The sequence below is a fragment of the Sinohyriopsis cumingii genome, chromosome 4, assembly GCF_028554795.1.
Source record: "Sinohyriopsis cumingii isolate HCF-2022 chromosome 4, ASM2855479v2, whole genome shotgun sequence".
NCBI lineage: Eukaryota > Metazoa > Mollusca > Bivalvia > Unionida > Unionidae > Sinohyriopsis > Sinohyriopsis cumingii.
This window is the reverse complement of record NC_142964.1, coordinates 32,348,625-32,362,313: the sequence shown is the minus strand read 5'-3', so window position 1 is coordinate 32,362,313 and position 13,689 is coordinate 32,348,625. Positions and strand designations below refer to the sequence as shown.

The window sequence follows — 13,689 nt, the reverse complement described above, 5'->3', positions numbered from 1 at the left end:
AGTCACATGTGGCCTGCCTGTGTCACAAGGTGTTGTGAGAGATAACAAAGGTGGAGTGGCCCTTGGACTAACAAAAATGCCCTCATGCAGCCTTCAGGGTGATGTGAGTTTCAGATCCCTGTTCTAGATGGTCTGAAATAAAATGGTACAACTCAGAAATCCAATGTGGCCACTAAGGTGGCCATATTATAAAGCTTGTTTTCACTACACCAACCCGAATGGAAAGTCACGTTGATATTGGATTTTCACTACAAGACTTTTAGGATATGTAGTTAGTGCTAAATGAAAATGATGCTGATCTGACATCCAGTAGGAACATCATGACAACCATCATGAAATTCTTGCTATTGCCATTCCTCCTGAACATAAAGTCATATAGACCTGGGTCTTTTATCAGAAGACTTATTATGATGTCTAGTTGGTCATAAATTGACAGACCTATTACTACTCCTCAATGGATGGTCATATCAACATGTGGTTTTCGCTAGAAGAGGAAATATGATAAATCATTTGGTAGAGCATTACACCATTAGTCCATGGTCATGTTTGATACCTGTAATGACCAGTCAGGGTCAGCTGCTGCAGATTGTCCTTGGACAAGTCACAAAGCTCCCATTGTTTTGGCCTGATCTTGCCAGTGATATTGTCAGAAGTAGAAGTGTCATTATAACCTACATAATTTCATTTAAAGACTTTTTAGTTGGCTACGAATGAAAGTCATGCTGATCTGGTTTTCAGCATTCAAATTTGAAGGCTATATTGACATGGGTTTTTACAATCATTACATATTATGATATCTAGTTGATTGTAAAAGAAAATGGTACCAGTCTTATATCAACTTTGGCTGCTTTGTGGCCATCTTAAAATTCCTGATAAATATATTCCTTGTGAATGGATGGTCATTTTAGCATGGAGTTTTCACCAGTAGACATTATGTTTTTTTACTTATAATAATTGCAATCCACCAGTCTGTCACAAATAAGCAATGTTTGAAAGCTGAATTTGATTCCCAAACTGCTATTATGCAGCAAGCACTATTAGCAATTGTTGAACATGTGATTCACATGTGTGTATTTGCCAAGTGCATAGCTTCAGGTGAACATGGTTTTTATAAAAGATGCCAACAGAAATTAGTAGATGCATGTATTTTTTTGAAGAAAACATAATACCATAGAAACCAAACAATTTCTGGAATGAGTCATGGAAGCAGACAGTCCCATGAGCCAAAAAATAAGAAAACATTGGAATGTGATTCACTTTATGCACATGATGTAATGAATGTGGAAGGAAAAATGTACTGGCAGTCCAAGGAATGCCAGGTCCAGAATTATGGATTTTGATTACAAACCTTCTGTGTTGAAATTTGTTAAAGTGTGTTTAAAGTGAATATAGCATGCAGTGTTACTTAAAAATGAAATAAAAAAGTGAATGTAATATGGTCATTTGTTTATGTTTCCAGTGTCTTGGAAAATTCATTGATCTGAAACTGAATTAAGGTTATTAAAATTAATATAGTGGATAAAGTATACTATATTCTCCTTGAATTAAAGAATGGAAAGGTAAAGACACTGAGAACTGTTTTATCTGTAACATCTTAAAAAATAACAATTATGACAGTTACCAACTGCCTTAATTTTGTTTGTATTCATTTATTATATGACCAGTTAAAAAAATACATGGTTTTGTTTCATTGAAAAGGAAAATTTTGTTTGTCCAGACGTATAAACTTGGAAACAGTCACATCCTGAATTACACTTTAGTCGTTGTTACAACCCTTATATGTGTGTGTGTTTTCAGACAACATAACACCATTAGAAAGGAAACTTTTTCAATATTCTTTTATTTGCTGATGTCAGACCAATTAAATAAGTGTGTAAACATGTGTGACAATTTCCACTGGCAAGATTAATATTGAGTTCAGCTGTAACTGATTGTATATATAACACAAATGTTGTTGAATAATTTTGAATACACAATCTTGCGGACAATTTGCCATAAATGACTGTGCAATCAGAAAATACTACTGGGCAACCATATTTGTAATCCTGCATGCCACGTTTGACATAAAGGTCATATACTTTAGGAAAAGAATTATCAAACATGTCCTACCAAAGAATCATCATAAAGAGAGGTGAATATATGTAATTTAATTGGAATAGTGTAGATTAAATTGTATGTATTTAAAATTAAATTAATTACATTTACCCTTAAAGAGATGTGGAAATACATAATTTAATTAGAATAGGTAGTTCCTGTGTCACTCATGGTTGTATGCAGGTTTATTTATACTTTTATAGATTTTGTAAATATTTACAGGCATTAGACAGAACTAGACCATTTACACATGAAAATGTTGCATACTTACCATTTTATTTAAAGCATTGATAAATTAGAAAAATTTTCAGTAGTGAATTATCATTCACAAGATGGCTACCCTATCTATGTTGTCATGTCAGGAGCAATTTTATATGTTGGCAAAACTTATGTTTGCAAGTTGGTGGAAAGATGTGATATTGATATCAATTTTTAATAGCCCACCTGGCTTTAAGTTCAGATCTGCCTTTAGTATGGCATTGCATTGTCTCCTAACATTGCTATTCTCTTAACTTCTCAGAAACCGATGGGTTAATTTTATTTAAACTTGGTATGTTCTTCAGGAATGTCTTTACCAAGATTAGATTATGTATGCTGTTCCTTCATTAGCAAAAGTGGTTTCCATTGCAACTAATGGAAACCTTTCTTTGGCGTCTTCCCCAGAACAACTGATTTGATTTTTATCAATTTGGGAGGAATGTTTCTTAGCACATGTTTTTTTAAAAATTTGTCTGGTTTTGTTATCTTAGTAGCGGTGTGGTTTCTGTAACAACCAGTTCATAATCCTGTTTTTTACTTCACTGAAATGGCTGAGCTGATTTCAGTCAAACATAGCAGGAGTGTTTCGTCTGACATACTTTAGCAAAATGTTTTCAATTGTGGCTAGCAGCAGTGTGGTTTCCATTATCAGTCATATAGAAAACAGGAAAACATATTTTCATCTGCTTCAGATTGGTTGTGCCAGTTTCATTCAGACTTAGTTGGAATGTTTGGTTAGGATATGCAGTATCAAAACAATGTCCAGAGTGGCACTCGTAGCAGTGGTGTAGCTTTTTAGCAGCCATGTTGATATTTGTGATGTTTAGTCTTAGGACATACTCTATCAAAATTTTACGTATTTTGGTAAGTCACAAGTTAACTTTTCTTATAAAATCTTGCCTCATAAAACAATTCTCTGTTTTAGCTGGAGTGTGTAGGTAGTGTAGACAGTGGCTTTACAGCGATGAGCTGGAGTCCAGACATTTGCCTAGTGATCCTCACAACAGGTAATTTGCACCATAAATGCCCATGTATAAGTTAACCTTATTGCAAAGACTATACATACCCATCTTATTGCAGAGATCATGCATACCCATGTATAAAGTTCACCTTTATTGCAGAGACCATGTATACCCATGTATAAAGTTCACCTTTTTGCAGAGATCTGGCATACCCATGTATAAAGTTCACCTTATTGCAGAGATCATGCATACCCATGTATAGAGTTCACATTATTGCAGAGACCATGCATACCCATGTATAAAGTTCACCTTATTGCAGAGACCATACATACCCATGTATAAAGTTCATCCTTATCGCAAAGACCATGTATACCCATGTTTAATGTTCACCTTATTGCAGAGATCATGCATACCCATGTATAAAGTTCATCCTTATTGCAAAGACCATGCATACCCATGTATAAAGTTCATCTTTATTGCAGAGACTATGCATACCCATGTATAAAGTTCACCTTATTGCAGAGACCATAATGGCCATGTATAAAGTTTATCTTTATTGCAAAGACCATGCATACCCGTGTATAAAGTTCATCCTTATTGCAAAGACCATGCATACCCATGTATAAAGTTTATCTTTATTGCAAAGACCATGCATACCCATGTATGAAGTTCATCCTTATTGCAAAGACCATGCATGCCCATGTATAAAGTTCATCTTTATTGCAAAGACCATGCATACCCATGTATAAAGTTCACCTTATTGCAGAGACCATGCATACCCATGTATAACGTTCACCTTATTGCAGAGACCATGCATACCCATGTATAAAGTTCATCCTTATTGCAAAGACCATACATACCCATGTATAAAGTTCATCCTTATTGCAGAGACCATGCATACCCATGTATAAAGTTCATCTATATTGCAAAGACCATGCATACCCATGTATAAAGTTCACCTTTTTGCAGAGACCATGCATACCCATGTATAAAGTTCATTCTTATTGCAAAGACCATGCATACCCATGTATACAGTTCACCTTTTTGCAGAGACCATGCATACCCATGTATAAAGTTCACCATATTGCAAAGACCATGCATACCCATGTATATAGTTCACCTTTTTGCTAAGACCATACATACCCATGTATAAAGTTCACCTTTTTGCAAACATTCAGTGAAAAAATTATAACTTGAAACCAAACAATGAGAAAAATATTGAAACATCTCCATTTTAGATATTTAGTGCAACCTGGTCCAGACTCTGATCTGAGAGTGTGGAATGCAGATCTGGATCAATATGTTGTATGCATTTGGTATGCATTACACATTAGCAAATATTGTAACTAATACGCCCCACACAAACTCTTGAAAATCTTGACTAATTTCAAAATTTGTCGTGTTTTCTTTTTACAGATTTTGTGCTTGCTTAAAATTTTAGCTAAAAGTTAATTGATACTTTTAAATTGTTCCAGCTCATTGTTACTATTTATTACTACTTATTATAGTTACTTGCTATAGGTTATAGGTAAAGAGATAAGGAGGGGCTATGTACGATTGATTTGCATGGTAGCATTGCTGTTGGTCATAGGTAATGAGATAAGGAGGGGCAAAGTAAGGTTGATTTGCATGGTAGCATTGCTATTGGTTATAGGTAAAGTGATAAGGAGGGGCTAAGTAAGGTTGATTAGTCATGGTAGCATTGCTATTCATAGGTAATGAGATAAGGAGGGGCAAAGTAAGGTTGATTTGCATGGTAGCATTGCTATTGGTTATAGGTAAAGTGATAAGGAGGGGCTAAGTAAGGTTGATTAGTCATGGTAGCATTGCTATTCATAGGTAATGAGATAGGAGGGGCAAAGTAAGGTTGATTTGCATGGTAGCATTGCTATTGGTTATAGGTAAAGTGATAAGGAGGGGCTAAGTAAGGTTGATTAGTCATGGTAGCATTGCTATTCATAGGTAATGAGATAAGGAGGGGCAAAGTAAGGTTGATTTGCATGGTAGCATTGCTATTGGTCATAGGTAATGAGATAAGGAGGGGCTATGTAAGGTTGATTAGTCATGGTAGCATTGCTATTGGTCATAGGTAAAGAGATAAGGAGGGGCTATGTAAGGTTGATTTGCATGGTAACCTTGCTATTGTTCATAGGTAATGAGATACAGAGATGCTAAGTAACATTGATTGACATGGTGACCTTGCTATTGGTCTGCATTTTATTCTATTTTTTGGGACCTTGCCAGGTTTAGCTTCCACATGTTTGCATACATTATGTAATACAGTGCAGTTACTTGCAACATGTAACAGCTGGTGTTGGCTATTGGTCATAGGTAAAAAGACAAAGAGCTGCTAAGTAAGGTTGATTGACATGGTGGCCTTGCTGTCTGCCATAGGTAAATAGATGTTTTTGTGGTCGGTACATGTTATTTTTTTTTTAGCACATGATAGACATGGCAGTAATTTAAATTTTTGTGCAACCCTGTACTGGGACTAGCAACTTATTCCTCATTTTTAAAACTTTTGATTGTATTTTGGTTATATTTTGACAAAGGCTTGTTATCATTATATGCCATTAACTTGAGAAGGATGCACATATATTGTTCAGTGCTGATTTTTTTCTTCAAACTGTTTATAGAATTTTAGTTTCTAAGAACACTGAAGTTGCTTTAATTGATGAACAAGATGAGAGATGTTATGATATTTATATGTGCCATATAGGTCATTTTTCGTAATCCATCTTTTTCAGGACAGGGCACAGTTTTGATGATGAACAGAGAGTGGGACCCAATAACAGAGACCCCAGTGTGTGCAGAAGAGTTTGGGGAAGGTTTGTGGTGAAGTGTTTAGAATCAATATATTACTGTGTGTGATGTTTAAAATGCATGAGTCTTTGAAGTCTGGCAAAATACTTTTGGGAGATTTAAGCATTTTCATCACTCAGAGTTATATCATGTGCAATGTTTAAATGTACAATAAAAATGTTTTATTTGGGTTCATTTGTAGCCAGATAAGAACACATTATAGATAGAATGCAGTTATAGTTCAATGATCCTTATTAAGTTTATCTGAGGTTGCATATGAAAATGTGCAAAGTATGGTCAATAGTTTTTTACTTACATTTATGTTCGGCAACTCTACATTCAAAGTATGGTCATTAGTTTTTGACTTACATTTATGTTCAGCAAATCTACATGCAAAGTGTGGTCATTAGTTTTTGACTTACATTTATGTTCTGCAACTCTACATGCAAAGTTTGGTCATTAGTTTTTGACTTACATTTATGTACTGCAACTTGATCAGTTTACTGTGAATATCACACAAGATATAAATAAGAACAGTCGGAATGACAGTGAAACTGAAGTGCCCAAAATTCAATGAGAGTGATTGATTTACGTTAGTGACACATGCATTAATTAATGAATTTAATTTATTGAATGAGTGATTTAAGAAAAGAAAAATGGCTCAAATGATAATAATGGCAATGACAGTGCTGCTATGTTAAGAAACTAAATGCACATCTGTAATAAAAAAATTTCTGAAATTAAATTGACTTGTAGCAAAATATTGAAACAATTATGTTCTTACAGCTGAACTAGTACAGTTGGGATGGGGCAAGAAGGAGACACAGTTTCATGGCTCTGAGGGCAAGTCAGCAGCCCGTAAAAAAGCCGAGGTAAGAATTTTAATGATTTTCAGGACTCGTACTATATTATCTTATGCTTGACACATATGACTATGAACAACACATCTGAAGATCTGCTGTTGTATAATGCAGTGTCCATTCCAGTTCTACACAGTTAGTTGTATGTATGGGTGTATACAGTTGTATAATATTGTGGCCAGAAAGGTTTCATCATGGTTGTCTTATGTTACATGTTCAGGCTCGAATAAACAGTAACACAAGAAAGAGTGAAAACAACAAGCTTTGAAAAGTATAATAAATATTTTATTTCCCTGGAAAAATGCTGTAAAATTTTTTTACAAATAACTTACGGTTTCCAGAATCAAATACAAAAATAATCCAAGAATAATCCACAAATAAAATTTTAGAAGTCCTAATAATGAAATGTTCTAATGATTTCAAGTTTGAGTCCCGACGAAGAATACAAGATGGAAGGCAATGACGTATGCTGTAACTTGTTCTGTGTTGAAGTTACAGTTCCTAGTAGAAACACAATAATTAATCCTCCGGTCTTGGAAACCCAAGCAAAATTTGAAAGAAATGTCTCCGTTCAAGAATTCTGTATGAGTGCTAAATATTTCCAGAGAAACAAATTAATCTTTTAGAATCTGATAAATTAAAATAAAACTCAAAAACTCAAAGCTAGTCACAACCAAAAAACTACAACTTTACATCAAGTGTTTAAAAGCCCAAAAACTCTGAGATCTCTCTCTCTCAAAACATCACTATTAATACTAAGTATTTTGCAATTTTGGAAATGCCTAATTGCAAAATAGAGGATCACATGATCATGTTTACATATAAAAATCACATAGCCCCTCTATGTCCTTGATAAAAACCAATCATTTTACTCAGGGAATAAAAGTTGTTTACTTGACCCTCAATCAAGGCCAGGAACTAAGTCAAAAATAGAAACAAGTGTTTCTATTTTTAGGTATTTATGGAAAGATTCAGGTCAAACTGAATTTTCTGGAAGATATCAAATTCCTAGTAAACAAAATTATAAGACATTGACATGTAAAGAAAATAAAAAGATTCCAAAACCAACAAACAATCAAATCAAATCAAATCAAATCAAACACAAATTAAGTCAAATATAAATTAAATCAAATATACATAACAGTTGTATGTATGAATGTGTACTGTTGTATAATGCAGTGACCAGTCTAGTTTTAAACACTTAGTTGTATGCATGAGTATATAAAACTATATTTTCTCAAGCATAAATTAGAAAAGAAAAAGTTGAACTTGTTCTCATATACACAAAAGATTCATTCTTACCTGAACTCTTGTTCTTAGCAAATTTGTGGTTAAGAAGGAAAGTGTAAAAAAAAAACATTACTCAGTGTTTTTATAAAAGTTTCTTTAATAAAATTTAAGTTTGAGTACATTTTTTGACCTGTAATTTTCAAATGATTTTAAAGGTGCCCCACAACGTATAACTCTAAAAAGAAACTGCTGTGTTCAAGAACATACAGTGCACAGAAATGTTACTTTACAAATTGATGTATGGTTGTCCCAATAAATACAGTGCATTAAATACAGTAGTATTATCATTCTGTTTCATTTATTTTTCTTGAACTATTTATTATATAACTATACTATAGAATTTCTGTCAAATACATTTTCCTAATATATTCTCACCACAGTACATACACTATTACCTTTATTTAACATTTATTTGCACTGCATTCTTCTATTTCATAACTGCTGACAGTTTCTTTAATTTATTTCACATTGTATAAGTGCTGAGTTTGCCATTTCCAGCATGTTGTCAAGGTCAGTCTCACATTTTCCTGCACAGACATGAATGCTTTGAATATTTACTATTTACGAACTTGCTAACTTTTTTCTTTGGCAATTTGGAGGAGTATACTATGAGAGGTTCCATGATTTTCCCATGGCAGAAGTTGGATGCTCCTCAAATGTATCTCTTTAGTTTAAACTAGAAAAAATCTTATTGATGGTAGCTGAAGCAATGGCCTCTTTTCTTTGTCTATATCTAACTATAGGGAGCATCAACCCAGATTTGCCTTTGTTTAATGCACTCAGATTTGCTTCAAGGATATGGGAATACAGGATTTTTGCAGATTTCTTAATTTTGGTGCAAATTTAACCACTGGTTGTCCCCTCCCCCCTTTTCGTACACTCATGGTTGAACCTGTAGTCTGTAAGCCCATTTATGTAAATATGCACATGGTTGAACATGTAGAAAAATGTTGAATAATTTGAGGTCAGTTTTGCAGTTTTTCAAAAGACATCACTAAGAACCAACTCCTGAGGAGTTTGGTGGTTATTCTTTGCCAAATCAGCCATCTGGATCTGTGACTGGGGAAGAAAGTTGCAATTCATGAGTGAGACTGCACTGCCACTGAAACATGACCTATGATCACATGATTAAAACAAGGTGTACAAAGAAATGGCCGTAGAAGAATAATGTACGATGTATGTGTCAAACATGACAAGAATAATGCATTCATGACAGCATGTGCAATTTAGCAAATTAGTACTGTTGAGAAATAAGTAAGCAACAGTTTCCATAATGTTATGTTTGTAAGTAAGCAAGTGACATACTTTATTATCAAACAGATGGCATTGAGTATTAATGATTTTTATTCTACTTTTTAAATTTTTATCATAAAACTATTGGGCTTATTTATGCTTAGGTTTTAAAGTTTCATTTGGGATTTATCCAAAGTGGTATAAGGTTTTAAGATAGATTGTATGTTAAATTGCCTCCCTTATACTGTTTTTTTTAATGACTCATTCATGAATTAGGATGTAAAGCCAGCTTTCCCATGGGATGACAAACAGCCTCGAATCACATGGAGAGGGGATGGGCAGTACTTTGCAGTCAGTTCCATAAGTCCTGACACAGGTACATACTTCTGTCTCTCTCATTACCTAATGATCAATCCCTTCACTAACTAACTTGTCTATCTTTGAATGTTTTTCTGATACAGCAGCATATCTATCTGTTTACTTATCTATCAGTATATCTGTCTTTCCATTCATACATGCATCTTTAAAGCTTAAACATAATTATTTTCTTAGTCATCAGTAATTGATTACTAATTTTTAAGTAATCATAGTTAAATCATTGTTATTTCAATCCATCAAGTCAGTATTGTATTGTGTATTAATGGATTTGATTCATGTTTCAATTACTAATTTTCATTTTTGATCAATAAGTTTTGTTTATTTCTTTTGCAGTTGTGGACTTTGCTATTCTGATCTTGTGTTCCAACATATTGTTGGAATTAATATTGATTGTTTATTCACACACCCTGAGAGTATTTTATTCACACACTGAGAGTATTTTGTATTTTACTTTGCGGAAGAATTGAGCAATGAGTCTGGTTAGATGCAGTGTCTGTCATGATCTTCCCAGAGGGTGCCTCAAGCCTTAGCTCTCCAGTTTACAGTTCTGGTATGCCATTGCTACTCACTGGTAAACTGATGATAATATGGAAGCAGGCAGCATAAGAACTGCCTCTCCAGGTTGCCACCTGCACCGGTGTTTTGGCTGAATCAGTCTCAGCAACAGTGGAAAAACAGTGGATCTCAGTTTATTTTCAGGTGGTAATAGGCCCCTCAATTCAGGAGGTAGTTCAATCAATGGAAGGAAGCAAGGTCTATCCTTCCACACATTATCCTAACAATGGCACATAGCTATGCCAATGTTCAAATGAAAATGACAAGGTCAGTCCAGCTTCCTATAAAAAGGGACGAATTTGTGATAAGTCAGGATTTAACTAAGCTGGTTTCATGTACATTCCTTTATTTTGTTTGCTGAGGCAAATTATACTGCTTTTGTATGCTACTATTTGGTCTCAGTATTGTTCCTTGTGCACTTACAAAGATGATCAAAGATGCAATTACTCAAGAGCAATGGCAGCATATTTATATAACTTCCATTTAAAACTCATGGGAAGTTGTTCTTTGTTGAATGGCAGGGATAGCCTTCTTTTCCTTTGCAGGATTTTTTCTACTTATTTAGGTGAAGTCAGATTTCACCCCATCCCAGCATTTTGTCCATCATGGTATGACATTTTTTACCAATCTAAACCTTTTTCAGCTCCTACATGTGTGCATGGCATTAATTATCTTGCAGAGTTGATTTCCATTAGATTTTTAGTGAGAGTGGTTTTGGTGCTAATTGCATTGGCATATTTTTACTCTCTTGGCTGCCATTATCATACACCCATTGGTATGGTCATAATGGCCCAGTGCCTTTTCCAGTCATTGAGATTGCCATCCAGTGCTGTCACTGAAGATAAAGCAATTCCTGTGAAAGTGACAAGACAGTCTATGATTATGGCAGGAATTTATCAATATAGTTCTCAAGTGGATGCTACTCTTTGTACATATGCCAGCTGCATGGTTGGATGGCTCAGCAGCAACTGGAACCCAGAGGAGAAATAGCATTACCCACCTTTGGGAATTAAGGCATTTCATTTCATTTGTGGAAGGATCAGCTTTACAGGCAGGTTATCATTACAGTATTGGACAACTTAGTGGTGATGTCCGATCTCAAATGAAGTGGGAGGAGGAGGAAATCACCTGACCTATTAATTGTGGTTTGAGACTTCCTAAACTGGTTCTGTTCCAGCTAAAAGTCACGTTCTAGATCAGATACATTTGTGGCAGGCTTAGTGTCTACACCAACTGATTGCTTGTAAGGGGCTACAGTTTCCACACAAAGTGGCTAGTTCATCCATGAGTCTCTTTGCTCCTTGGAAAGCATCCAATGATAGACATTTTTGTGATGAGGTGGAACCATAAACTCACCTTTGTCTGTCAAGACCCAGATCCAGAAGCCTAGACTGTGGACACTTTTAGTCATTCTAAACAGGGTTTGGGGTTATGATTATGCCCAGCTGTTCTGATTACGAAGATTGTCACGGAATTGTATAAATCCTTGTATTTATTAAATACATATATTCAGGTTTCATTTTTTGTGTACAACGATACCCAAGGGTGATTTATATATAATATTATACAAAGATTTCGAAATAGTGAGTTTGGCTTATCCTATGCCACATGTGTGAAGTGCTTTTGATGGGAAGAACCGAATACTTCCAGTGCACAGATGATGTATTGCGTCATCGTCTGTGTATAATGCCTCACCGTAATTCTAAGTCTTTATATTATGGAATGTCTTGTCAGTGAGTGGTCTACTTTAAGGACTTGCACATCTTCAGCTGTCGAGGTGTGTGAGTTATTTATTAATTTCTTGGGTATAAGTTATAACTATTGTACTACCACATTTTATTTTTGTATATTTTCTATGTAGCTTTAGCTTACATAGTATCATGCAAATATTTTCTGTTCTTATTTGTGACTTAGCAAGAGATTTATATTAGCAATATAAAGTTGCAATTTTAAGAACCGTTTAGTACCGTAGGATTCTTATCAGGCACGGTTAGGTTCAATTCTGAACTTATGCATTGTTTCTAGTAATTATTGTGCCGATAATGTAATCTGTATAGCTTACCCTATATAACATCATTACGTATTACTGTATATGCCCATGCCATGCACAGTATGTGGTGTTAGATATATTTTTAGCTGGCCAGAGTGATCAGAGTGGTCAGACTGACCAGAGTGATCAGAGTTAGCAGAGTGATCGTAGTTGATATGGTACCAGCTGCAGAGCTAACCATAGAAGTTGACCATAGCAGCTGTGAAGCTGAACCATAGTAGCCGTAGAACTGAGTAAACAGTGTTGCTGGTTGAGTAGCAGGTGATTGGGCATTGCTGACCGAGATTGGTGGTTGCTGATTGCTTGATTGACCAACTGGAATACTGACTGCTTGATTGACCAGTGTGACTGGTAGCCAAGTGTGCTGGTGATGGAGTGTGTAACTCCATATTGTAATTTTTTTAGCCGTGGGCTAGTCTTTGGGGTTTGTAATACCCTGTGTGTTTTTGGGACTGTAAAGATATTTTGTAAATCTGTCCCTTTGTTTTCATCACTTTTACTATTGGAGTAAAAACAACAACTCATTTTTCACTATTTGAGTGAATACATTTTTACTACATGAGTAAAATGCCACAGTTTTACTATTTGAGTAAAACACATCATTCTTTCATTGTGAAATCACTGTGAATCATTCACCCCTTGTCCTTGTACTGTGTAAGGTCATTTATTTGTATTTTCATTATTAAGTTCGTTCGGATTATGTTAATTGATCCAATATTTGGATATTTAATATGCACACATTAATCATAATTATTTGCTCATTCAAGCCAATTATCTATTAACATTGTATTTGTGTTACCATCAGAAGTGTTCTGTTGTAATTCCGAAATCTCACCTGGTTATCTTGTTTCAAATGAAGATAATACTGAAATGACAGGACATTTCTTCTTAGAATACATTACCCAATCATAATACCTTAGGAGTATTACCACTACCTCGCAAATCCAGCCCTCCCAGATACTACTTTTAGCTAACGGGAGCTAAAAATTGTCTGCCGACCAATATGAACATGTCTATAAAGTGATTATTTTAGCACCTCACAGACTGGACATATTCTGAATAAATGATTTTTTTTGTGCTCTAGTGATAGACATTCCTGGGATGATCCTGGCAAAGCTGAGCCTGCTCAATGGTTGCAGGTGTTTCATCCCTGCCTTGACAGGTCTTTTCTTCATGACTTTTCATGTAGAGAACCTTCAGTTGTGGA

The 13,689-nt window shown here is 34.9% G+C and overlaps 1 protein-coding gene across 1 annotated transcript in view; it reads left to right on the top strand.

Moving 5' to 3' along the window:
• LOC149800891 (putative elongator complex protein 1) overlaps nt 1-13,689 on the top strand; it is a 104,105-nt gene that overhangs the window by 4,796 nt on the left and 85,620 nt on the right. Inside the window, exons 4-7 of the mRNA XM_089954952.1 lie at nt 3,278-3,359; nt 6,062-6,142; nt 6,903-6,988; nt 9,776-9,875. Coding sequence (XP_089811078.1) covers nt 3,278-3,359; nt 6,062-6,142; nt 6,903-6,988; nt 9,776-9,875 — 349 coding nt within the window. The remainder of the gene's footprint in view (nt 1-3,277; nt 3,360-6,061; nt 6,143-6,902; nt 6,989-9,775; nt 9,876-13,689) is intronic.